The sequence below is a fragment of the Phacochoerus africanus genome, chromosome 8, assembly GCF_016906955.1.
Source record: "Phacochoerus africanus isolate WHEZ1 chromosome 8, ROS_Pafr_v1, whole genome shotgun sequence".
Lineage (NCBI taxonomy): Eukaryota > Metazoa > Chordata > Mammalia > Artiodactyla > Suidae > Phacochoerus > Phacochoerus africanus.
This window is the reverse complement of record NC_062551.1, coordinates 82,406,823-82,432,650: the sequence shown is the minus strand read 5'-3', so window position 1 is coordinate 82,432,650 and position 25,828 is coordinate 82,406,823. Positions and strand designations below refer to the sequence as shown.

General features: G+C 43.1%; 2 protein-coding genes across 8 annotated transcripts; both read left to right on the top strand.

Moving 5' to 3' along the window:
- Positions 1–4: 4 nt before the first annotated feature.
- On the top strand, positions 5–10,825 carry RSRP1 (arginine and serine rich protein 1). 7 transcript variants are annotated; one of them, XM_047792623.1, is made up of 5 exons: positions 940–1,004; positions 7,813–8,392; positions 8,780–8,928; positions 10,147–10,230; positions 10,364–10,825. In XM_047792623.1, the coding sequence occupies exons 2-5, from the start codon at positions 7,873–7,875 to the stop codon at positions 10,481–10,483; spliced, it is 873 nt and encodes a 290-aa protein (XP_047648579.1). In that variant the 5' UTR covers positions 940–1,004; positions 7,813–7,872; the 3' UTR covers positions 10,484–10,825. The 7 variants fall into 7 exon arrangements, with proteins under 7 accessions (XP_047648575.1, XP_047648579.1, XP_047648578.1 ...); XM_047792622.1 differs by lacking the exon at positions 940–1,004 and adding an exon at positions 7,511–7,640; XM_047792626.1 differs by lacking the exons at positions 940–1,004; positions 10,364–10,825 and adding exons at positions 7,511–7,640; positions 9,308–9,352.
- A 7,506-nt stretch (positions 10,826–18,331) lies between these two features.
- Positions 18,332–25,244, top strand: SYF2 (SYF2 pre-mRNA splicing factor). The gene is made up of 7 exons (XM_047792618.1): positions 18,332–18,417; positions 18,644–18,754; positions 21,363–21,488; positions 21,892–22,009; positions 22,361–22,451; positions 23,171–23,269; positions 24,004–25,244. The coding sequence occupies exons 1-7, from the start codon at positions 18,391–18,393 to the stop codon at positions 24,167–24,169; spliced, it is 738 nt and encodes a 245-aa protein (XP_047648574.1). The 5' UTR covers positions 18,332–18,390; the 3' UTR covers positions 24,170–25,244.
- The last annotated feature ends 584 nt before the right edge of the window (positions 25,245–25,828 follow it).

Genomic DNA, 25,828 nt, shown 5'->3' with positions numbered 1-25,828 from the left:
TGTAGGGCCTATCCGCTGCGCTTTGTCCACAGGGTAGTTGCGTGCAGCTTTCAAGGGTGGGTGTGAGAAATTGCTCTTTGCTTTCAAAAGAAGGCGTTTGCTTGGGCTTTATATCCAGTCTTCAGAGAGGTGATTATTCTTCTAGTGCTGGAGCCCCGTTCCGTAGTTATCTTAGGTGCGGTGCAAAAGGTAGATTTGGCCCAACAGCTCTAATCCGGTTTTTAAGTCTTGTTTAAAACTTTTCTCAGAGCCGCCCCCGCCCTCGCCGAAACTTCGCATCTATAAGGGGCGGGGTGGTTCCCCGAAGGCGGGGAACGCCGAGTTCTGCTAGCCTGCTACTTGAGAGACCCAGGTGTGTCCCGGCGCGGTGACCCACTTCTGGGAGTTGACGTTTTTTTTTCAGTTTGCTTGAAGGTAGGGTTTCTGAGCCTAGGCATTACTGACATTTGGGACCAGACAATTCGGGGGGGGGGGGGGCTCTGTCCCATGCTGCTGTAGGATGATTAATCTGCATCACCCGCTTTCCTCCACTTATAACAACCAAAAATGTCTCCAGACTGCCAAACGCTCGCCCCTGGGGAAAAGCGACCGGCTTGAGAACCAAAGTTTAGGAGATAATCTGGGTCTGAGGAAGTGACCCTTTTCACAGCCGGAGGCAATGGTGTCAGCTAAGAGAATGACTTGTGGCTGGGATCGTCCCTTCCAAGAAGCTCTCGGTCGCATTCTAGCGTCTCGGTGGAGTCGATGGTGGTTCAAGAGTCAGCCCGCCCCGGAGAAGAGGCAGGTCACAGTCTCGTTTCTGAAGGCGCCAGAAGAGAAACTACAGGCGCCGCTCGCTATTCTGCTGGAGGTACCTTTCTCAGGAAAGGTCGTATTACAGAAGGGCCTCTTTGATCACGAGCAGGCGATAGCACTAGGTCTTTTACCCTGTGGTGTATCCGAAAGAACAGAGCACCTGGAGGGAGAGATCCAGGAAGAGGTCGCGGAGCAGAACCCGGTTTCACGTAAGTAAAAGAGGTTAGAAAGGTTTTTTTGTCGCTAAGAGAGGCGCACAGGTTCACCTCTTTTACATGTAGGGCTATATGTATGAGTAGGCGAGGAAACCAAGGTTTTTGTGTCGTTTAATTTCTTTGACTTCTGATGTATGAAATCTCCAGCTTTGGGTGAGGGATGGGCATTAGGTGATTAGTAGACAAAACTATGCAATAACAATCCATAGCCTATTTTCAAAGGGACATCATTCTTACTCCTTGGGATTAAAGAGTAATGGTGACTTTAAATGGTTCAGTGGAGGAATCTAGTGAAGGCAGTTCTTAATGGAACCTTTTAAATGTCTTTCTTTTTTTTTGTCTTTTTGCCATTTCTTGGGCCGCTCTCTCGGCACATGGAGGTTCCCAGGCTAGGGGTCTAATCGGAGCTGTAGCCGCCGGCCTACACCACAGCCACAGCAACGCGGGATCCAAGCCACGTCTGCAACCTACACCACAGCTCACGGCAACGCCAGATCCTTAACCCACTGAGCAAGGCCAGGGATCAAACCCGCAACCTCATGGTTCCTAGTCAGATTCGTTAACCACTGAGCCACAGGATGGGAACTCCTTAAATGTCTATTTAATGACACAATAGTTTACCAGCTCTGAACAGCTTTAATTAATCTTGCCTTCAGCTTTTAATAAGTTAACTAATGACTGTGAGAGGAATGCATTAATCTTCCTTCCTCTTAGCGTTTTCTGTCTCCACTCTTTTTTTAAATTTACTAGCATAAGACTGTCAGATATTTTGTAAGTGAGCATCTTAATCTTGATTATATAATAAAGTCCATCCTTAATTTGTCATTCTTAGCCTTTTGGGGGTATGCTATGGAATTAATGAGTGTTTGGTTTTTTCCTTTGTAGATGAAATGGAGCTATTAGCAATAGCAAAAGCCTGCACAGCTAAATCCTTAGGAATAGCCAACCTTGACCTGCTAGCTAGTCTCAGAACTGTTACTGGAGTTAAAGAAAGAGACAGTGGAACAGCTGTACCAAATACTGCAAAGCTCGAAGTAAACCAGATTTATCCAAACAAAACTTTAAGAAAAACTACTCTTAGAAAGATCTGGTGAACCATTTTTGTTTGATTTCCTTAGGTTACACTCCTCAGAAAACCTAGCTGAATGTAATTTGCCAAAGTCAAAATAACAGATCTGAAAACAGTAGACAGGCTCTCACTCATGAAAGTGGAACAGTAACGAACTTTGTTTTGGGGAACCAACTGGAGCAGATTGGGACTGTTCCCGAAAGTCCCATTTTCTAAGACATCCGTCCTGGGTGAAAATGCCCTGGTTTTCAGCAGTGAGTGCAAATATTTGAGGGGAGCGCAAGGGTACAAAACCTATATTGTGGCCCTCCCAAGAGAGGCTGAAGACAACACCCTTTTTTATGAATATGGTGATTGTCTGCCTTCTGTTAACCACTGATACCGGCAATCTGGATTTGTGTGGTTCACATAGTATATCTACATAACATGGCATTCTCTCAGAGCAGCTTAAATTCCAGACAGGAGCGTTAACAGGCCAGTTAACTTTTGTGCTTTGCATGGAGATAGTGCTCACGTAATTTTTATTTATTTATTTATTTATTTATTTATTTTTTTGTCTTTCTGCTATTTCTTTGGGCCGCTCCTGCGGCATATGGAGGTTCCCAGGTTAGGGGTCGAATCGGAGCTGTAGGCGCCGGCCTACACCACAGCCACAGCAACGCGGGATCCGAGCTGCGTCTGCAACCTACACCACAGCTCACAGCAACGCCGGATCGTTAACCCACTGAGCAAGTCCAGGGATCGAACCCGCAACCTCATGGTTCCTAGTCGGATTCGTTAACCACTGCGCCACGATGGGAACTCCGCTCACGTAATTTTTAACTTTGTGAATATTGAGACCATGGTTTCTAAGAGTTCAGATAATGAAAATGAGAATGAGTTCAATACCAATGCCAGCCTGACAGAACCAAAAAGAAGACTAAATGGCCCTGGTCTGTCTGTCTGTCTGTCTTTCTTTCTTTCTTCTTTCTCTTTCTCTCTCTCTCTCTCTCTCTCTTTCTCTCTCTCTCTCTCTCTCTCTTTCTCTCTCTCTCTCTCTCTTTCTCTCTTTTTAGGGCCACACTCGAGGCCTATGGAGGTTCCCAGGCTAGGGGTCCAATTGGAGCTGTAGCCACTGGCCTACGCTACAGCCACAGCAACTCGGGATCCGAACCTGTGTCATCATGAATACTAGTTGGGTTGGTTAACCACTGAGCCATGACGGGAACTCTGGCTCTGTTATTTTAATGACAGATAGAAGGACACTGGATTAGGGATGTAAATAATCCAGCATACTGTACAATATGCAGGAAAAGAATTTGGGGTTGGCCATGGTGGAGAAGGGGATGTGAAAACAGGTATGGAGACTGAATCCCACAAGTCTGGAATGAGACAAGCAGGCACTTTTGAATCGATACAGTGTTTTCGTTGCCGTGAAGGACACCAGCGCTCAGTCAAAAATAGCAGCTGCAGAATTAGCTTGGGCATACCATGAAAGGATGAACATGCCTTGTCCTATTGCTCCCTTGATTGCTTAGTGAAACTGAGTAAAGTTATATTTCCAGATTCAGAGGTTGCAACTAAAATGTCCTGTGTGCGAACAAAAGGGGAGATCTTGATTACAGATGTGTAGGTTCCTTACGGTGTAGAGCTGATCCTGTCAGACCTTGCTAACAATCATGCTTTCTATGGTGTTATCAAGTGATGTGTTGAATCATGGCAATAAAAAAGTGTTCCCCCTAGCTCTTAGGTACTTGGATTTGAGAAATGGAGTTTCAAACCATCTTCTTGATTTCTATGAAAATTTTAATGACACTTCAAAAAACATTAAACAGGAGTTCCCCTTGTGGCACAGAGGAAACAAACCCAACTAGTATCCATGAGGATGCAAGTTTGATCCCTGGCCTCACTCAGTGGGTTAAGGATCTGGTGTTGCCGTGAGCTGTGGTGTAGTTTGCAGATGCCGCTTGGATCTGGGGTTGCTGTGAGTCTGGTGTTGCTGTGGCCCTGGCATATGCTCAGGCGTAGGCTGGCAGCTACAGCTCCGATTAGACCCCTACCCTGGGAACCTCCATATGCCTCCAGTGCGGCCCTAAAAAGACAAACAACAACAACAACAACAAAACAAAGTACCATATTTTTTATGTTTGAAAGAGTTTGAAAATGTTAACGTTGCTTACTTCTAAATTATGGGGAAGAAGAATGGAGGCGTCTTTTAGAGGATTCCATGCTTCCAGGGAATGGATTATTAGTTTTTTATATATCTTTGGATTTCCTCATTTGTTACAAAATTAGCTGTCATTAAAATTAATTAGAAATTTTAATTTTGGTAGGGAAAAAAACTACTAAATCATTTCTTAACCTATCCCACAGCATATAATAAAATAAACATCCTATAAATATTTGTGGGAGAAGAGAAGGAGAGGAGGAACATTGAAGAACCTCTAAATGAATGGGTGGGAGGGAGGAAGAAAGAAGTACTTGATCAGACTGGCAGCATAATGGGAAAAAGTGAAAAAAAGCAAAGCAAAATAAAAAATAGGCATCAATGGAAGAGATAGGATCAATATTGCAGTTATTCCAATAAATGTCAGTGAGTTGAATTTACCTATCAAACAAAAAAATATCTTTCCTATTGGATATAAAAACTCAGCTACATGTTGTATAGCTTTCAAAACCTTTCTGGGGTGCCGTGTCTGGCGCTGCAGGGAAACGGGGAATCCTGGAAGAGGGACGGCGTGGTATAACAGAACACACAAGACTCTTACATTTAGAAAGTGGGGGACCAGGAGGCACTCTGTTCCCAGAACAAAGGCACCTAGGCTCCAGCCCATATCTTTTTATTAAGGAAGGTGAGGAGAGTATTATTGATGGGATTAACAAGATTAGTGGGCAGGGACAGGCATAGGTAATGACAAGATTATCTTCTCTGTAATATCAAAGGGGGTATCCTTAGAACGTAATGGAGCTGTTTATAGAATAACATAGTTAATGCATTAACAACTATAAATGTAACAAATTCATTGAATAATATTAAAAAACCACATGAAGTGAACGTTTAACAAAAAGGATCCTATTCACAATCTATAAATACCATCAAAATATTTCAGAATATACCTAACAAGACAAGTTAAGATGTGTTTGAAAAAAAGCTATAAATTCTAGGAGTTCCCTGGTGGCTCAGTGGGTTAAGGATCTGACATTGTCATTGCTGTGGCTCTGGTTACTGCTGTGGCACAGGTTCCATCCTTGGCCTGGAAACTTCTGCTTGCCCTGGGTGTGGGGTGGTGAGGTGGGGAAAGCTATACATTTTAGTGAATGTATTAGTTTTCTATTGCTTCAGTAACAAGTTGCCACAAACTTAGGCTTAAATCAACCCTAATTTATTATCTTACAGTTCTATAAATGAGATGTCTCACTGGGCTAAAGTCACGGTGTCAGCAGGGCTGTGTTCTTTTTGGAGGCCTATGGGAGAATCCCCAATACCTTGCTCATCCAGATGTTGGTGGAATTCAGTTTTGTGCAGTTGTAGGATTGAGATCTCTTTCCCTGGTGCTGTCAGCTGGTAGCTATCCTTAGATTCTAGAGTCCTCTCTAGTGTCCTTGTAGATACTCGAGGTAACATTTCAGAAGCAGCAATAAGGTGTGGAATCCTTCACATGCTTTGACGTTCTCCTGTGATTAGACTGGGCCCATAAATGTCACTTTTTTTTTTTTTTTGGTCTTTCCTAGGGCCCCACCCACAGCATATGGAGGTTCCCAGGCTAGGGGTCCAATTCCAAGCTGTTGCTGCCAGCCTACACCACAGCCACAACAACTCGGGATCCGAGCCTTGACTTTGAGCTACACCACAGCTCACGGCAACACCGGATCCTTACCCCACTGAGCAAGGCCAGGGATCGACCCTGCAACCTCATGGTTCCTAGTCGGATTTGTTAACCACTGAGCCACAACGGGGAACTCCGACTTTTTTTTTTAGTTTTTAAAAATGTATTGGCGTTCCATTAGGGTGCGGTGGGTTAACAATCTGACTGTAGTGGATTGGGTCACTATTGAGGTTCAGGTTTGATCCCCTGCCCAGTGCAGTGGGTTAAAAGATCTGTTTTTTGCCACAGCTGTGGCATAGGTCATACCTGTGGCTCAGATTCAGTCATGGCTGGGGAACTTCCATATGCTGCAGGTGCAGTCATAAAATACTTTTTTTCATTGACATATAGTTGATTTACAACGTTGTGTTAATTTCTGTACAACAAAATAAGGTGTGGAATCCTTCTCATGCTTTGAATCTCTCCTGTGATTAGATTGGGCCCACTTTGTATAATCCAGGATAAGTGATTTTGTTATCTCTGCCAAAGAAAGTGGCTTCTGTAAAAAATACCATTCTTGACTAGCAAAGAAGCTCAGAGAAAAACTAACTCTCCATACGGAAGTGGTGAAGTGGTTAGTTCATCCAGTGAAAACATATTTCAAGGCAATTGTCATAATTTATTACCAACCATAAGTTTGTTTGGAATGTAGTCTACTTTATAAATCTCTGGAAATAAAATAGTCACCATTGTTTAATTCCTGACACCAAGCACAGTCCTTGGAATAGACACCTCAGAAGTCATTCTGGCAGTTGCCATAATAGCGCAGTGGAAATGAACCCACTAGGAACCATGAGGTTGCAGGCTAGATCCCTAGCCTCGCTCAGTGGGGTAAGGATCCGATGTTGCCTTGAGCTGTGGTGTAGGTTGCAGACCTAGCTTGGATCTGATGTTGCTATGGCTGCGGGGTAGGCCAGCAGCTGTAGCTCCGATTGGTCCCATAGCCTGGGAACCTCTAAAAAAGAAAAAAAAAAAAATGTCATTCTCAATCCCTAGATTAAAGGTCAACTATGTGTGTCCTTGCATTCTTCCTGCACCTTTCTTACTTTTTCTAGCCAAAACTGGGGAGTGAAAAAAAAGTTTTCTAAGATAATGCACTGACAGACAATCTGTGACTTTGCGGAGAAGGCGCTGTCCCGCTGCCGGGCGAGATCGGACCCGGTCACTCTCTTCCACCCCCGCAGCGGGCTGCACACCCCTCCGGAGGAAGTCATCAGGAAGGGTCCAAGGAGGCACAGCCCCAGCCCGCAGCTCCCCAGAAGTAGAGGCAATGACCTATTCAGGATCTTCGGGGCAGACAGTCTCAAGGTCCGGTGTCCACTGTAAGGAGGGTCCTCACCCCCAACCAGGTCCGGTGGAGAAAAACCAATCAGCCACAGGATACACCCATCGCAACCCAATCTGTGCAATTGTGCATCTCGGAGGCCTGTGGGCAAGGCGGAGGATGGGGCTAAGAGAGAGAGGAGAGCGGCAGTTGGACAGAGTGCGGCCACGCCCACCGCGCCAACATCTTTGCGCATGCGCCAGGCGCCAGCTACTGGTATTTTCGACGCGTTAGCAAGCGCACCGCTCAGTTCTTCTCGGGACGTCGGAGGTAGAGTTTGAGGCTCCGCGTTTCCGAGAGCAGCTGCAAAAAAGCCTCTCTTGGTGCTTGGTTTCGGCAGAAAGGCGTCTGTTGGGTCTTTCTCTCCTCGAGTGAGGCGTCGACGGCTTTTGGTGGGTTTTCCGGTGACCGGGTGGGTCCCGCAGGTACCTCAAGGCGTGCACCGCGCGGCCAGTTCGGGCCCCGCCGGGCAGGGACGGTGGCGGGAAGGCCTCTGGCGGGCGGCGCGGCTCACTTCCGGGACCTCACTTATTTTGTGGTTTTCCCCCACTCGTTTGTTTTTAGGAAGTGAGTTTTCGGGAAGGGGTTCTCGAAGACAAAATAACTCCGAAGCCACCGACCGAGATGTCCAACTACGTGAACGATCTGTGGCCAGGCTCGCCTCACAAGGCCTCCCCTTCGTCGTCGCGGTCGGGCGGGTCCAGCCGCCCGTCCTCGGCGTCCGGGAGCCGCTCTCCGTCCCGGTCCAGCGTCTCGAGCCGGATGTGGTCCCGGAACCGCAGCCGGAGCCCATCCCGGCGAAGGAGCCGGTCGGGGTCGCGCTCTCGAAGGCGCCACCAGAGGAGATACCGGCGCTACTCGAGGTCCTACTCGCGCAGCCACTCGCGGTCCCGCAGCCGCCGGTTCCGAGAGAGGCGCTACGGATCCTCCAGGAGGCCCGACCGCTCCCGCAGCCGCTCCCGCAGCCGCTCCCGCAGCCGCTCCCGCAGCCGCTCCCGCGGCCGCTCGTATTACCCGAGGGCCTACACCATCGCACGGGGCCGCCGCTACTATGGCTTCGGCCGCACCGAGCACCGCAGAAGCTGGAGAAGCCGATCCCGGACCAGGTCTCGGAGCCCAACCCCCTTTCGTTTGAGTGAAAAAGGTGAGTCGTCGAGGGAGGCTTTAGCAGGTTATTCGCTACGTTATAGTTGACGCCCAGTTTAAAATGGACGGCATTCTTTCCCCATGGGATTGTCAACTGTGTTAACTGGCTCAGAGTGAAGGGCAGTTCTTGGTGGAGCCTTCAAACTCTTAGTGACTCAATTATTTACCCACCCCGGGCTGTTAATTGTTAGTTGTTCGGGCATATTTATTTTTCTCCATAAAATAGGAAGGGAGCTTTATTTCCACGAACAGAGATGTATCTTACACATGGAGATGCATTAAACGTCTTTATATTACCAGTTTTTAAAAAATCACATATTTTGTGATTCTGAGCCTTCTTGGGTAATAATACAGGATTAATGAACATTTTGTGTTTATTTTGCAGATCGGATGGAGCTGTTAGAAATAGCAAAAGCCAATGCAGCGAAAGCTTTAGGAACAACCAACTTCGACTTGCCAGCTAGTCTCAGAACTGTTTCTGTATTTAAAGAAACAAACTCTGGAACAGCTGTCCTGAACGGTGCAAAGACTGAGGTAAGTAGTTTAGGTTCATCCGAATAAAATCTTCAGAAAATTACTGCCAGAAAGAGCTGATTAGCTTTTTTATTATTACTATTTGCCCTAGACTGCTCCTTGGAAAAGCTAGCTAAATATAATTTGTTAAAATAACAGGTCTGACAATACTAGACAAAGTCTCCCCCATGAAAATGGGAGACATAAACTTTCTTCTTAGTTGACATAGCATTACTTGTGTAATTATAGCTGGTACTTTGATGATTTTATATAGTTATCAAGTTTTTCTAGCTAGCTTTTACAGAGTATTTATCTATAGCTTTCATTTGCAGCATTAAGTTCCCACAGATTCTGTACTCAACATACAGTATAGTTTATTTGCTTTATTTCTGTCTTATAGAAATCATGAATGTGGTCTCCAGACATTGATGAAGAAAATCTGTTGGTAATTGATACATGGGCAAAAGCATCAGAGGTTTAACTAATTTGAAGTTTATGTCGACACACTGAAAGTTTAGTTTTTTGGTAGATCAATGTGCATGCTAGAAGTGGGGACAGGTACTATTTGGATAAGATACTAAAGACAATTTTTAAACTAAATGAAAGTATACTTTGTAATGGTGGGGCATCTGATATAGGTGTCCCTTTCATAATATATGCAATATATTCCAGATGTTTTGAGAGATTACAGAAGAAGAGGCCTGCTTCACTTGCAGATAAGTTTATTATAATTCTCCAGAAATGTGCAGCACAAAATTCATTTAAAGGTTTAAGGTAGTTAGGAATTGACAGACTCAGTTAACAGGAAAGATGGGTTATCTTTGTCAATCAGACCCAGATGTGGGTTTGCATAAAATACTGGTGATGGACAAATAATATCTTAGTTGAGTTGCTTTTTCAGACCATTAGATTCCCAACTGGACTGACACATGCCCCAGATCTTGAAACTAGGTATTTTCTGGTATAACTTTATGTTCAAAGTTGTTTGAGTTTGTTTTGAGGGATATAATACCGCTTTATGGGGAAGAGTGTTTTAAGCCTATCATTGAATTTATTTTGCTATGGGGAAAACTCAAAAGAGTATTATGTTGTTTATTTTAGGCTATAAATTATTTGGTTAAATCAAAGTTGATTTGTGTTTCTACAATCAAGTTTATAATATATTTGGGCTGTTTTTTATACAGTTCTATAAACCCAAGGGAATTTTTTTTTTTAATTCACTTTTTCTTATCTCTCTAGCTGTCAGAAAAGTTGACAGAAAATGGAACTAAAAATCCCAGTGGAAAGTCTTCCCAGCAAAAAAGCATAGCTTTTAGCTCTGATGTAAGTATATCTAAACATTGACCACTCAGAATTAAGTTCTAATCTTAAATGGACTTATTTAATGTATTATGTAAAAAGCAAGTGTTTTAAGTATGTGTTTGGGAAGCTAACTTAAGAATTTGTTCTTTTACAGAATTCTGTAGCAAAGCCAGTGCTTCAGAAATCAGCTAAAGCTACTGCTGAAGAGACCTCTTCAGGAACTCCAAAGATAGATAAGAAGAAGAGTCCATATGGACTTTGGATACCTGTCTAAAAAAAGGCAAACCAGTGGTTAAAGTTGCCTAATGCGCACTTTCTTGCAAGTTTGTGTTTCTAGCATTATTCTGTTTCGGTGCACCATTCACTGGTAATTGTTGCAGTGATAAATGACACAAGATGTAAATACTTAATGTGTAAATATTAACATTTTAGATTTCTCTTGCAGATAGGATATAGCACAAATGGACCAGAGGTTATGCACAGGTGGGGTTCTTATATGTATACTTGTAAATGTTTTATATAATACAGATTGTCTATGTAGAAAAGAAAATTTTAAAACAGTAATTTAACTGTGTTTATATATATTTTGTTAATAAAATGCATTTTGATGCTTTTAGTCTGTTTATTGTGTAAATTTTAGATAATGGGTTTTTATTTAGTTTTGAAAGAAATGAGCTTTCAAAGGGGCTGAAAGGGAATGTTTCATTGAGCTGTAAAGTCTGAGGTTTAGTTGCATTTTTTTCATTATGCTTTAAAGAGTTTATTCTAAGGAGTTCCCATCGTGGCTCAGTGGTTAACAAATCCGACTAGGAACCATGAGCTTGCGGGTTCGCTCCCTGGCCTTGCTCAGTGGGTTAAGGATCTGGTGTTGCCATGAGGTGTGGTGTAGGTTGCAGACGCGGCTCGGATCCTGAGTTGCTGTGGCTCTGTGGCTCTGGTACAGGCCGGTGGCTACAGCTCTGATTCGACCCCTAGCCTAGAAACCTCCATATGCCACGGGAGCAGCCCAAGAAATGGCAAAAAGACAAAAAGAAAAAAAAAAAATTAGAAATATTTAGATGGCCTCTGCTGTTTGACTTTAATAGATCAAGTGTTTGAATTAAACATAAGAGGCGAGCTTAATGAATTTACTGTGCCTATGTGCTAGGCCTTAGCAATAGAGCATGTCTTACTAAAACCTAAGCAAAAAATAAAAATCCTAGTAGACCAAGAACATGAAGTTTTAATTAAGTTTAGAAAATTTTGAAGTAGACTTCCTAGTGGGCAGGAATAACAAGGTTAGAGGATAGAATGAGCATGATATTAGTGGCAGAACAACACATAACTAACTCAGGGAAACTAAAGCTGTGCTGTCCAGCATTTTACCTGCACTTTCCATTAAGACAGCCACTAGCCACATGAGGCTACTGACCACTTGAGCAGTGATTAGGCTTGAGGAATTGAATTTTAAGTAACCACTTAGTAGGAAGAGCAGATAATCTCTATCATAGAACATTGTATTGGATAGAGCTGCTGTTAAATTTGACCTAGCACTTGCTTCAGCTCTACAAAATCAAACTTTCTTGTTACAAGCACTTAACAGTATTGCTTGTTTGAATTAGTGGCTTTTACCACTACCCTCGCCTCACTCAGTGGGTTAAGGATCTGGCGTTGCCATGAGCTGTGGTGTGGGTTGCAGATGTATAGCTCAGATCCCATGTTGCTGTGGCTGTGGTGTAGGCCAGCAGCTGCAGTAGCTCTAGATTCGACCCCTAGCCTGGGAACCTCCATGTGCTGTGGGTGTGGCCCTGAAAAGCTTAAAAAAAAAGGAAAAGGAAAAAATAGAGCAAATGTTTTAACCTACTTTCTTCCAAGGAATATCTGCTTTTTGAAGGAGAGCATGGTATTTATAAAATGCCACTGGATGTACAGCAGAAATTGACAGAACAATGTAAATACAATAAAAAAAATTAAAAAATGCCATTGGAGTGTCAGTCTCCTATCCTCTATGCTTACTCCATAAATGCACCTGGGCCGTGGGGTGGAATATGGGACAGATAAGCACCAGTTAATTGGGAATTCTTCTGGGGGGAGGGGCTAGGGTGAATTTCTAGTAGCCATTGTTACCTTCCTTTCACTCCTAACCATAGCTTACAAGAAAAATTAGTGCCAATTTAGCATCCAACCTCTGACGCTCCCAAGTTCAATTCTAGGTCAAGTCAAATGTATGACAACCTTCAGCAGGATGACTTATGTTTGTATCTAAGTTTTGTTTTGTTTTTTTTATCTTTTGCCACTTCTAGGGCCATTCCCAGGATGTATGGAGGTTCCCAGGCTAGGGGTCTAGTCAGAGCTGTAGCTGCCAGCCTACACCTGAGCCACAGCAATGCGGGATCTGAGCCAAGTCTGCAACCTACACCACAGCTCATGGCAACGCCAGATCCTTAACCCACTGAGCGAGGCCAGGGATGGAACCTGCAACCTCATGGTTCCTAGTCGGATTTGTTAACCACTGAGCCATGATGGGAACTCCTGTAACTAAGAATTTTAACCCTAACAGAGTGCAAACATTAAGCACACACTTTAAACAAAAACAGGACATTTTCCTAAAAGTGAATAATATGTATGAAAATACAAAGACATTTGTAGAATACTTTACAAATTATGAGAGTCCTGATTTACTGATACAATTTGGCAGTCAAAACAGTTCCCAAAGGAGATTAGACAGCAGTTCCTTTTTCCAAGTTTTGTTAAATTTCAGCTGTATTTTTTTTTTTTTTTGCTTCTTAGGGCTGCACTTGCGGCATATGGAGATTCTCAGGCTAGGGGTCTAATAGCTACAGCTGCCAGCTTACACCACAGCCACAAGCCGCGTCTGTGATCTACACCACAGCTCACGGCAACACCAGATCCTTAACCCACTGAGCAAGGCCAGGGATCGAACCTGCAACCTCATGGTTCCTAGTCAGATTTGTTTCCGCTGCACCATGGCGGGAATTCCAAACTTACTTTTTTTCTTCTTGCAATTCCCATTCCAAACAAGCTCTTTTAGCTTCCAGTTTGCAGGTAATTTAGGTCTTTTATCTTCCTCCATAATTTCCTGGTGATTTAATTTTTGAGCTTCATTCTACCACCAGGACACATAAAGTCTGTCAGCAAAAGTATGGAAACAAGTCCAAATAGATGTTACTTCTCTTGTTACATGGTAGGCCACCCAAAATGGACTTAAGGATCTTACCCTGAAAGGAAGGGCACCACACTGCGTGTGTGTGTGTGTACTGGGGAGATTTCATGTAGCGGGAGGAGATCCGACAGACACCCAAACCTATACTTCTAAGGTTTCTTACTGCATCCAAGGAACCGTGTGGTCAAGATGGAAAGAGCAATAATTTGGGAGTAAGAAGGCCTGAAACGGGGAGTTCCATTGCGGTGCATCAGAAACAAATCAGCCTAGTACACCATGAGGTTTCAGGTTCAATCCCTGACCTCCCTCAGTGGGTTAAGGATCCAACATTGCCGTGGGCTGTGGTGTAGGTCACAAACGTGGTTCAGATCCTGTGTGGTTGTGGTGTAGGTCACAAACGTGGTTCAGATCCTGTGTTGCTGTGGCTGTGGTGTAGGCTGGCAGCTGTAGCTCTGCTTCGACCCCGAGCTGGTGAACTTCCATATTGCTGTGGGTGCAGCCCTAAAAAGCAAAAAAAGTAGGGCAAAAAAAAATATACTGATTTGACTATTCCCTGGCTGTGTGACATAAATCTCTTAGGACTGGACTGAAAGAGCATTTCCCAAAGTACAAGTTCCACTGTACAGAGAAACTTGAGAGGATTTTAGGTATTGGCGAATGACACTGACTCACATACTGAGTCACCATTTTCATTCCTCTTTTAATTCAGATTGAGTTTTAGACAAAGTTTCAGTGACTAATGGCTTTAACACCTCTCAAAACACCTATCTTAACACGTCCTTTAATCTCCCTTTAAAAACAGGATAGGAGGAGTTCCTGCTGTGTATCAGTAGGTTAAGAACCCAACTAGTATCCATGAGGATGCGGGTTTGATCCCTGGCCTTGTTCAGTGGATTAAGGATCTGGCATTGCTGCAAGCTGTGGTGTGGATCAAAGATGTGGCTCAGATCCAGATCCAGCATTGCTGTGGCTGTGGTGTAGGCCATCAGGTGCAGCTTTAATTTGACCCTAGCCTGAGAATTTCCATATGCTGTGGGTGGGCCCCCCAAAAGACAAACAAACAAAAACAGAGGGTAGGAGACACCACCAGAATGCATCGGAATTCAAACCCAGACTGTGTGAAACTACAGGAAAAAAAAAATTTTTTTTTTTTTTCCCCAACCTAGTAAACTCCCCTTCCCACCCTCTGAACCCAAAACTAAAGCTCACAAAACTGTAGAAACAAACAAACAAACAAAAAAAAACAAATGGAAAGAGAACCTAGAGAGTAAAAAGAGATTAAAATTTAAAATTCCCACATTAAATAGTAATATTACATTTAAATAGTAATTTAAAAAAACACTGAAAAATGGACAAATGGTCACACTTATGGTATAAATCATGAAGGTGGTATCCTCATTTCCCTACTGTCTATGAAGTTCAGAAAGTTTTAGGTCACAGTTACTGGAAGAGTTAGGCCAAGAACCCAAGTTTCCTAATTTCTGGCTTTTTTCCCCTGAGCTGTGTCTGCAACCTACACCACAGCTCATGGCAATGCCAGATCCTTAACCCACTGAGCAAGGGCAGGGATGGAACCTGCAACCTCATGGTTCCTAGTCAGATTCATTAACCACTGCGCCACGATGGGACCTCCGTAATTACAATTTTAATAAATATTACTGACTTTTTTTTTCTTTCTTTTTTTTTGTCTTTTTGCCTTTTCTAGGGCCGCTGCCTCGGCACATGTAGGTTCCCAGGCTAGGGGTCCAATCAGAGCTGTAGCTGCTGGCCTACACCAGAACCACAGCAACGTCGCATCTGTGACCTACACCACAGCTCATGGCAACGCCCACTGAGCAAGGCCAGGGATCGAACCCGCAACCTCATGGTTCCTAGTCGGATTCGTTAACCACTGAGCCACGACGGGAACTCCTGATTGACTTTTCTTAAAGGTAGAAATTCCCATTCCTACCAGCAATGCTTAGAAGTGCAGGTTTCTGGAATCTTCTCTATTATTTGTATCGGTCTTTTTATTTTTTGCCAATTTGAGAGAGGTACAACCACATGCAATTGTTTTTTCACATCCTTACTGTTGATATTAGTTTTCCCTCTTCTGTGAGATAGAAATCCAATTTTATTTTGTCCAGATTTCAGCCAATCATGCAAGCAAGCACTATTCTATTCTAAAAGGTATCACTTCTGGAGTTCCCATCGTGGCTCAGTGGTTAACGAATCCGATTAGGAACCATGAGGTTATAGGTTCGATCCTTGGCCTTGCTCAGTGGGTTAAGGATCCGGCATTGCCGTGAGCTGTGGTGTAGGTCGCAAATGCACCTCGGATCCCACGTTGCTGTGGTTCTGGCGCAGGCCAGTGGCTACAGCTCCAATTGGATCCCTAGCTTGGGAACCTCCATGTGCCGAGGGAAGCAGCCCTAGAAAAGGCAAAAAGCCAAAAAAAAAAAAAGTATCACTTTCCCACTAAATCCACTTGTGAACCTTCAATTCTGTTCCACTTGATTTATGTGTCATTTTCTGTGCATTTTAAAATTTTTGTCTGAAGACTTTTATTAGGTTTTAATTCCTGGTAAGACAAATCTCTTTTCATTTCCCCCCCCCCCCCCAAAATACCCCTGGCTATTTCTTCCATTCAAGTTCTAACCAGGCCTGACCCTGCTTAGCTTCTGAGATCTGATGAGCTCAAGCACATTCCCTGGCTATTTCTATAAAAAATTTAAAATTAACTTTTAATTTTGGAGTTGGAAATATAATATGGTTCAAAATATTTTATATATGTATATATATAAACACACACACATATAGTAACTCCCCACAAATAAATCACTTATATTAGCCCCTTGCAAACAAAAATATATTCCTAGTAACCCTAACCCTGTCCATTGTCCCTTAAATGTGGCATACTATAACTATATAACTATGCTATGTACCTTGCATTTTTCACTTAGTATATTTTGGACATTTTTCCAAATTATTATACAGAGAGCTGCCTTGTTCCTTTTTACAGCTTCACCGTGTTCCACTGAATGTACCATAATGTATTTAAGCAGTCTTCTATTGACAGATATGAGTTGTTTCCAATTTTTTTCTTTTACAAAAAACTGAAACAATTTTTGTTTTTGTTTTTGTTTTTGTCTTTTTAGCGCCTTAGCAGCATATGGAGGTTCCTAGGCTAGGGAACTGAAACCTGAGACCTCCTGGTGCAGTGCTTGCACCTGGACGTCTCTTTGAGCAACAGCATACAAAGAAACTATAGAGGATTAAAAATAACTGGGGCAAATTGTGAACAAGATACAAAAAGACCAAAAACTCAACTGCCACTTCTGAGGTGCTGGGAGCAAAAGCAGAGTACTGTGCATGATCCCTGCACACAGCACCACCAAGGGGCTGGGCCAACCACCTAGGCAGCCCCTTCTGCGGGACACATGGATCAGCTCCTACCCTCACCCCAAATAAAGGACCAGCTCCCTGTCCCCCTCAGGGAACAAGCAAGGGCACCTATTTCTCGTTTTCACTCCTTCCTGCTGCAGTACAAATCCTAATAAAAGTCATGCCTGGATTTCTCATCTGACCTCTTATCAATTTCTACTGATTACATAGTCTAAGAACCCTGGTCATTAATACTACCTGCAATATTTGTTTTGTTGTTGGTTGTTTTGTTTTTTTTTTAGGGCCACACCCAAGGCATTGGAGGTTCCCAGGCTAGGGGTCCAATCGGAGTTACAGCTGCTGGCCTATACCACAGCTCACGGCAACACCAGATCCTTAACCCACTGAGTGAGGCCAGGGATCGAACCCATGTCCTCATGGATACTAGTTGGGTTCGTTAACCTCTGAGCCACGACGGGAACTCCGAACTTAAAGATTTTTTTCATGGTATTTTCCAGTTCCAAAAAACAAAATAATCCACTGAGATTCTGACAGAATAACATCACATTTATACTTGAGATACCCTTGTACTATTATGTTTATATTTTGTCTTCCAATCAGAAATCCCTTCATTATTAATGGAAATTTAACTTTTTTTCTTCTTCTGTCTTTTTGCATTTTCTTGAGCCGCTCCTACGGCATATGGAGGTTCCCAGGCTAAGGGTCTAATCGGAGCTGTAGCCACCAGCCTACGCCAGAGCCACAGCAACGCAGGATCCGAGCTGTATCTGCGCCCCACACCACAGCTCACGGCAATGCCGGATCCTTAACCCACTGAGCAAGGCCAGGGAACGAACCCGCAACCTCATGGTTCCTAGTGCGCCACGGCGGGAACTCCCTGGAAATTTAACTTTCTGTATTTCAAATTATTTCATTTCTTTCTTCCGGCTATCATTCAAATCTTATATCTAGGTATCTTTTCATTTGGAGGATTACTTTTTCATTTCCACCTCTAATTAAGTTTTAGTGAAGAAAAAATATTTTCATATATTCCTCCTGTTTCCAGAATCTTACCGAATTATATTAATATCTTCAACTCTTATTAATTCTGGCTCAGTCTCCCTGCTAGGCACGGAAGAAGGAACAGGACGGGACAGGCCCTGCTCTCCTGCAGTTTATAACGTTGGGGGAAAAGAAAAAAGAACAGATGAGAAAAATATCTTAAAATACTGCCATATGACAGTCCCTAGGGCCTACGCGAAACAGCGTCGTCAGGGAAGACCTGCTTCGGAGGAGGTGACACGGAAGCTAAGCGCTAAAGGGAAAGCCCTTTCCGTTGAAGAGTACAGTACACAGTTGAGGCGACTTTGCACCGTGCCCCCATGAGGCCATTCCTACCCAATCAATCTTTCCGCAACACTTCACACCCTTTTCCAACTCGCCCCTCCCCGTCCCCTGGCCTTTTGCGGCTGCGCAAGGCCTTGCCCAATAGAAAACCTCTCACGTCTGAAAGAGGCAAAGATTCGTCCCAATTGCCTGAGGCTTCCCGGAAGGGGCGGGACTTACGCTAGTTACTAACCTGTACTGACGCGGCAGTCCAAAGGCTGGCGGAAGTGCTCCTAGTTGTTGCCGGAAGTGGGGAAGGAAAGGCTGTAATGGCGGCTGCTACTCTGGTCGAGAAGGTAAGTGACGCCGGCCTTACCCAGGGGTTTTAGTTGGTGAGGGCGCCGGTGGACGGCAAGGGCGAGAGGTGGAGGAGATGCTTGTGTTTCAGGCTAGGAAAGTACAGCTACTGTGGGGTCTGGGTCGGCTCTGAGCTTCCGGCCTGGTGGGACTTGTGGGGAATCGCTTGGGCCTTCCGGGAAGAAGTCGAACTGGCCCCACTCTAGCCTGTCCTCCTCGCTGTAGGTGTCGGGGAACGGCGCAGAAGAGCAGCAGCCCCCACTGGGGCCCGAGGAGCTAGCCGCCCAGAAGCGCGAACAGAGACTGCGCAAATTCCGGGAACTGCATCTGAAGCGGGTGAGTAGCCAGAGAGGCCAGCTGAGACCTTTTACCCGGCCGGGCCCGTGCGCGTTTCTGGAGGGACGAGGAGGCCGCGCCAGCGCGTGTGACAGGCCCGCAGGGCAGGATAAAAGTTCCGTTCCGGTAGTTCTCAACCCTGGCAGTACATTGGAGTCACTTGGAAAGGGACATGCTCTCTCTAGCCCTCCTCCCACCCACATCTGTTTTAACTTAGTTGGGCTGGTTTGGGCGTTTATCTTACTAACAACCTCCCTGTTGTGTGATTTGTATAAACTTCATTTTATCTAGGGAAATATATATGGAAGAAACTCGTCCATGTTAGTAAGAGTTGGTTGCCGCTGCATTGAAAAGTACTCAGCAAATCTCGGAAAGTCTGTAGGGTCAGTAGTTCAGCTAGTTGGTGGGGAACCAGATGAGTAAGATAAGGCCTCTGTTCTTAAGTCGAGGAGAGAATTTTCTGGCTAGAAATTACACTGTTGTTAAAAAATTATATTGTAAATATTGTTAAAAAAATGTATATTGTAAAATTGAGATAGGAACAAAGAACCTTGGGAGTGCAGAGGAGGAGATATTGTTGCAGTTTGGGGGACCCCAGCGAGTGCCTCCTATAAGAGATGACACCTAAACTACTGCTTGAAAGATGAGTAAGATATTAACAGAAAAATGAAATGTCCAAAATATTTACACAAAGGCGGAGTTCCCATTGTGGCTCAGTGGTTAACAAATCTGTTTAGGAACCAAGAGGTTGTGAGTTCGATCCCTGCCCTTGCTCAGTGGGTTAAGGATCTGGCGTTGCCCTGAGCTGTGGTGTAGGTTGCAGACATGGCTCGGATCCAGCGTTTCTGTGGCTGTGGCATAGGCCAGCAGCTACTTCTCCGATTCTACCCCCTAGCCTGGAAACCTCCATATGCCGCGGGAGCGGCCCTAGAAATGGCAAAAAGACAGAAACAAAACCAAAATATGTACACAAAGGGAAGAAATGCAATGGAAGAGAATTCATATCTGAGATAGGAGTCCAGCACACAATTGGCTACAGTTGGAGCCAAGAAACAAAAAAGCATTTCTTGACTGTTTCAACTCAGTGGCCTGACAGCTTTGCCATGGTTTCATAAAACTCCCAACATCACTCTATCAGAGTGTAACAAAAACAAGACTGTGCCAACCACAGAAATGACCACACAGCACCTTCTTCTGCTAACACCAGTGACAAGTACAACTAGTCTCACTCAGTTACCTTGGCTCCTATATGAAAACTAAAGATACCAATCATAGAATGCCCTGGCTTTCTTACAGTGCCTGATTCAGAGCAGAGCCATGCGTCTTTAAACCTTGTCCTCCTAGTCACCCGATACAAACTCAAACCCTGAAAATAGCTCCTCCTAACATCCTCTCACTGAAATGCCTACAGTTCTCCATGGTTTGCTGTTTCCTTGAGTGCAACACACACACCCCTTTGACTACATGTGTCTTTTCAACTGGAGGGCATTGCCAGAGCCAAGAGAGTGAGTGATGGTTATTGAGAAGAATCTCTCTCTTTACCTAGAAAAATTTAATAAAGAATAAAACAGGCTTAAATATTTACTCGGGAGTGTGTAAAGAACATGTGGTTGGAAATTAAGAGACATGTCTTCCTGGACTAACTGCCAGCAACCTGTGACCCAAGAAACATCTAACTTAAGTTGTCCTTAAGATGGTATACTCATTTTGCTTTATGCAGTTAAGGTTATTTTAAAATAGACTCCTCATACAGCAAGTTAAATGGAAAATGCCTTTCTTTTTCTTTTTCTTTTTTTTGTCTTTCTGCCATTTTCTTGGGCCGCTCCCAGGGCATGTGGAGGTTCCCAGGCTAGGGGTCTAATCGGACCTGTAGCCGCCAGCCTATGCCACAGCCCCAGCAACCCGGGACCCAAGCTGCGTCTGCAACCTACACCACAGCTCATGGCAACGCTGGATCCCTAACCCACTGAGCAAGGCCAGGGATCGAACCCGCAACTTCATGGTTCCTAGTCAGATTTGTTAACCACTGAGCCACGACAGGAACTCCGGAAAATGCCTTTCATTTGCCATAATGTAAAGTTAAAATATTTAAAGAGGAGGGGGGACTTGGGAAAGGTTTAATACCTACGTACTGAGATAGGTATTAAGGCCCCTAGCCCCAGATTGAGGCTTCTTCCTTGAATTAGGATTAAGGGAATTGAAAGTAGAATATTTTTCTCATCATGAGATGTAATGTTATTTCCTGCTGTCTAAAGTCTACATAAGTACCGCTGTAGTTTGCCTTCTGCATTTTGTGAAACCTTGTTCTGTCCAACTGTAAGGAACCTGCTTACAGGGACCACACAGGTAGATGGAGACAGAGCTGACTTTAACCCCCAGGCATCTGAATCAGCAAACCAGTGCAGTCCAGCACATTTCTTGACTGTATACAAATGCAGACCTAATTAGGCTGTTCCTGCTTAAAATTCTTTGATGGCGCTCTTGATTTTAGGATAACATGGAGTCCCCTTGTTAATGTGTCTTGCCTGACCTTCCTCAAAGAAGGAAGGATTTGTTTGGATTTATTTCCTAGTTTCAGCAGACAGTCTTTTTGTGTTTATGGTTTTAGAATGAAGCTCGTAAATTAAATCACCAGGAAGTTGTTGAAGAAGATAAAAGACTTAAGTTACCTGCAAATTGGGAAGCCAAAAAAGCTCGTTTGGAGTGGGAACTACAAGAAGAAGAAAAGAAAAAGGTTAGGAACTATTCTGCTGTTTTCATAAGTGGTTTATTCAGTCGTTCTGTTGTATTGAGACAGAAGAAAATGCTTTTTACCAGCCGCAGACCCTTTGGACGAGTAATTTAACCTCTCTGTGCCAGTGTTTTCTCCTCTGTAAAATGGGGACTGTGATAATTGTTTGAGATTAATTATGAAATAAATGAGCCAGTGCATATAAAACAATTAAAAGAGGGTCTGAGTCCTGATAAATGTTGAAAAAGTATTATTTTTTAGATTGAAATACTCCATATATACCAGAGCAGATTTCCAAATTTCCTGGCTATTTTTAATGTACTGCTTGATATTTTTATTCAGTCTTTATTTAAAATAGATCAAATAATTGCATTAGGCTTTTTTTTTCCCCCCCCCTGCTTTTTAGGAATGTGCAGCAAGAGGGGAAGACTATGAGAAAGTGAAATTGTTAGAGATCAGTGCAGAAGATGCAGAAAGATGGGAGAGGAAGAAAAGGAGGAAAAACCCCGATCTGGGATTTTCAGGTAAAACTGACCTTTACTTTATTGAATGGGGCTGGTGGATAAGCATTGCCTTCAAGTTTTTCTGGTTTTAAGAAAGGATATGCTGCTTCATGGAATGTTCTCTGAGAGGCTTACTCCCAAGAAAAATGCAAATATATCTCATAGGGCAGAAGTAAAAAAGGCTGTTCTCAGTTGGATCCTTGTATTTGTTGTGGTAAAATTGAAGCCTGTGTTATCAGCATCTTCAGGATAGAACCTATGCGTAGATTATTGTCTTGTGCATATATTACTAATAATAATTTTGATTTTTTCTTTGAATAGTAGTGACCAAACAAGGAAATATATCATTTCTGATTCTCCTTTTATTTTTAGATTATGCTGCTGCCCAGCTTCGCCAGTATCATCGGCTGACCAAACAGATCAAACCAGACATGGAAACGTATGAGAGACTGAGAGAAAAGCAGTAAGTTGACGGGATTAGTGCAAGTCCCGACTTTGTCCTGAAATGATGTTGATGTATTTATTCCTGTATGTAAATGGACACACGTAAAGGCAGACACACTTGAGTGCCTGGCCGTGGGTTATCCAAGCTGTCTCAGAGTGGTTTCTCGTCTTGATGACACCATTTATTGCTCATCTGTAGCAGTTAATTAAGCCAACTCCTCATTAACTTTCTATCTGGGCGTGGAGAGTTTAATACCCAGCTTAATACTCAGATATTTTAGGAGGCAGGATGCTTTAGTGCCAGGGTGGGTGAGCTTGTGCTGTAAAGGACCAGATAGTAAAAATACTTACTAGGCTACGTGGTCTCTTGTGATGCGAAAGCAGCCATAGAGGCGACATGGGCATACAGGTGGGCTGTGTCCCAGTAAAACTGTTGACAAAAACAGATGCTGGAGTTTGCTGGCCTGCTATAGTGGAAAGAGAACCTGAGCCTAGAAGCAGGTCCTTTAACCCCTGGCCCTTGGCTCTTTCATCTGTAAAACAAAGGTGTTGGAGTAAGTGACTTCTTACTTCTGTCTCTTTAGGTTCTTCTTTTTTTTTTTTTTAAAGGTAAAGTAGAATCTCACAGTAAAGTTATGTATGCATCTTACCTCTCATCTTGAATGGTAATTTAGTTTGAAATTTGAAAATGTGGAGCACTCGCAGTGTTATTCCAAGTCCATGTTGTCATATTTTCAGTGGAGAAGAGTTTTTTCCAACATCCAACAGTCTTCTTCACGGAACACACGTGCCTTCCACAGAGGAAATTGATAGAATGGTGGTAGATCTGGAAAAACAGTGAGTACTCCGTGCAGCAGCCCGGAATTTGAAATGTTTAATAACCAAATGGACATAATGTGCTTAGAATGAACTGAGAAGATAGATATCGTACTTGCCAACTTTTGACGTAGCATGTAGTAGAGTGGTTTGGGGGACAGACGGCTCGTATATGTTGAGTCCATATGATTTGAATGAGTATGCAAAATATTGATGGAATTGAGTTGTCAAAATCAAAAGTTATAAAATTATTAAGAAAACAGTCTTATTTTTACTTAAACCATCATTCCACTCTTTGATTTGAAGAAGTATGAGTTTTCTCATGAATGTGCCTTTGTTACATGTTTCTTGTTACCAATTTAATACTGATTAGGCAGAGCAGAAGGATTGATATTTTATGAGTTAATGCACTCAAGCATTAAGGAGAGTAATTTAGTATAAACTGTGCACTTTGTCCATGTTAGCTATGGTTATTATTAATTATTTTGTCATAATCATTTTTAAGTGATACTTCATGTGTCCAATTCCTAACAGTGTGTCCTTGCTCTTTGAGGAGTATTCTGAAGCTGAGTTTGTGTGTATTGAATTTCAGGTGCATGCCCAGGGTTGTGCTGTTGGATGGGCAGTTTCAGTTTTTTTCCCCTTGAAGATGCTAGTTTAAGTGTACTGATGACATACTTAGCTATTTAGCCCTGTTTAATTCAGATCAAAAAAGAAGACAATTTTGAATTTTGCAAATTATTTTCTTCACCCAGAATTGAAAAACGAGACAAATATAGCCGGAGACGTCCCTATAATGATGATGCAGATATTGACTACATTAATGAAAGGAATGCCAAGTTCAACAAGAAGGCAGAAAGATTCTATGGGAAATATACAGCTGAAATTAAACAGAATTTGGAAAGAGGAACAGCTGTCTAATCCATTACTTCAGGAACTGTTTCGAAAGCTTGAAAATGGAGGGGAAGTTTCTGTTAGCAAACTGATGTTCTCTTCAGTTATACCAGTGAGCCAGAGCTCATTCTATGCTTTCCACTTAGCATTTAAAAATAAATGTTTTTTCTTAAACATACACTTCCATGTATGTTTTCCACAATTTTGTGCTTAGATATAAGATGTATTTCTTGTAGTGTACTTGTTTTGTAAAAATCTACTTTGTATAAATTCTAATTATATTATTTTTCTATGTATTTTAAATGTGTATGTTGAATCTTTGAAGCATTTTGGGTTCAAGAATGACGGCAGCGTACGTAAATGCAGTCATTGTTAACTTTGAATGTTGTTACGAATTTGACAAAGATCTGGAACGGGACTCAGGAACCATTTGGGGTTGTAGACTCTGAAGCTAAGGATGGCGGTGAGGGAGGTGGCAGTGGCTCTTGGAGGGTGGGTGCAGGCTCTACCCCGGGCTGCTTAGGACCAACTTCGAGAAGTAACAACTCTCCAGCCATGAGTAGTGACCATGTACCGTTTCTCCTTCCCCACCCTTTTTTGGGGGTCATGCCTGAGGCACGCGTTAGTTCCTGGGCGAGGGATCCAACTCTTGCCGCAGCAGTAGCAATGGGTCCACCAGGGAACTCCCTGCAGTTTCCTTTTTAAAAAGTAAATACCTGTTGGAATAGAATACCCAGTAAATACTTTGTAAAACAAATATTTGTATTTGCCCATTTATATATAGACAGATATACACATAACATGCTTCCATTCTACAAATATTTAACCTTTTTCTATTACAGGAAATTCCAAATATATTCAAAAGAAGACAGTAAAGTAATATGAGTCCCATATACCTAGTACTCATCTTCAGTAATTATCAACTTAGGCCAATCTTTGTTTCATCTTTATTTCTATCTGCTCTCTTAACTCTCATGTTACTTTGAAGGAAATAAATGTAAAATTTCATTTATAAATATTTCAGTATGTATCTGAAAGATAAAAACTTAAAAAGACCACAATACCATTATCACAATAGTTTTAATAAAAGTCAAGAGTTAAAGATTGGTATAATTTTTTCTATGTGTTGATAAAAAGGCTAAGTACCTAAATTAGGACATTCCAAGTTAATAAAAATCTGAAGCTCAGAGAAAATTTCACAGATACCAGCTTTAGTGTTTAATGAATATGGAATTACCACTGGTGATTATTCCCTTTAAAAGTTGATGTAGGGATTTCCCATTGTGGCTCAGTGGAAACCAATCTGACTAGTACCCAGGAGGATGCAGGTTCACTCCCTGGCCTCACTCAGCAGATTATGGATCCAGCTGTGAGCTGTGGTGTAGGTTGCAGATGCAGCTCGGATCTGATGTTGCTGTGGCTGTGGTGTAGGCCGGCAGCTATCGCTCTGATTCGACCCCTAACCTGGGAACATCCATGTGCTGTGGGTGCACCTCCCCCAAAAGTCAAAACGTTGTGAAACAGAATTTGGCAATATATTTAAAAGAATAGGGAGTAGTTAACGAATCCAACTAGGAACCATGAGGTTGCGGGTTCGATCCCTGCCCTTGCTCAGTGGGTTAAGGATCTGGCGTTGCCGTGAGCTGTGGTGTAGGTTGCAGACGCGGCTCGGATCCCGCGTTGCTG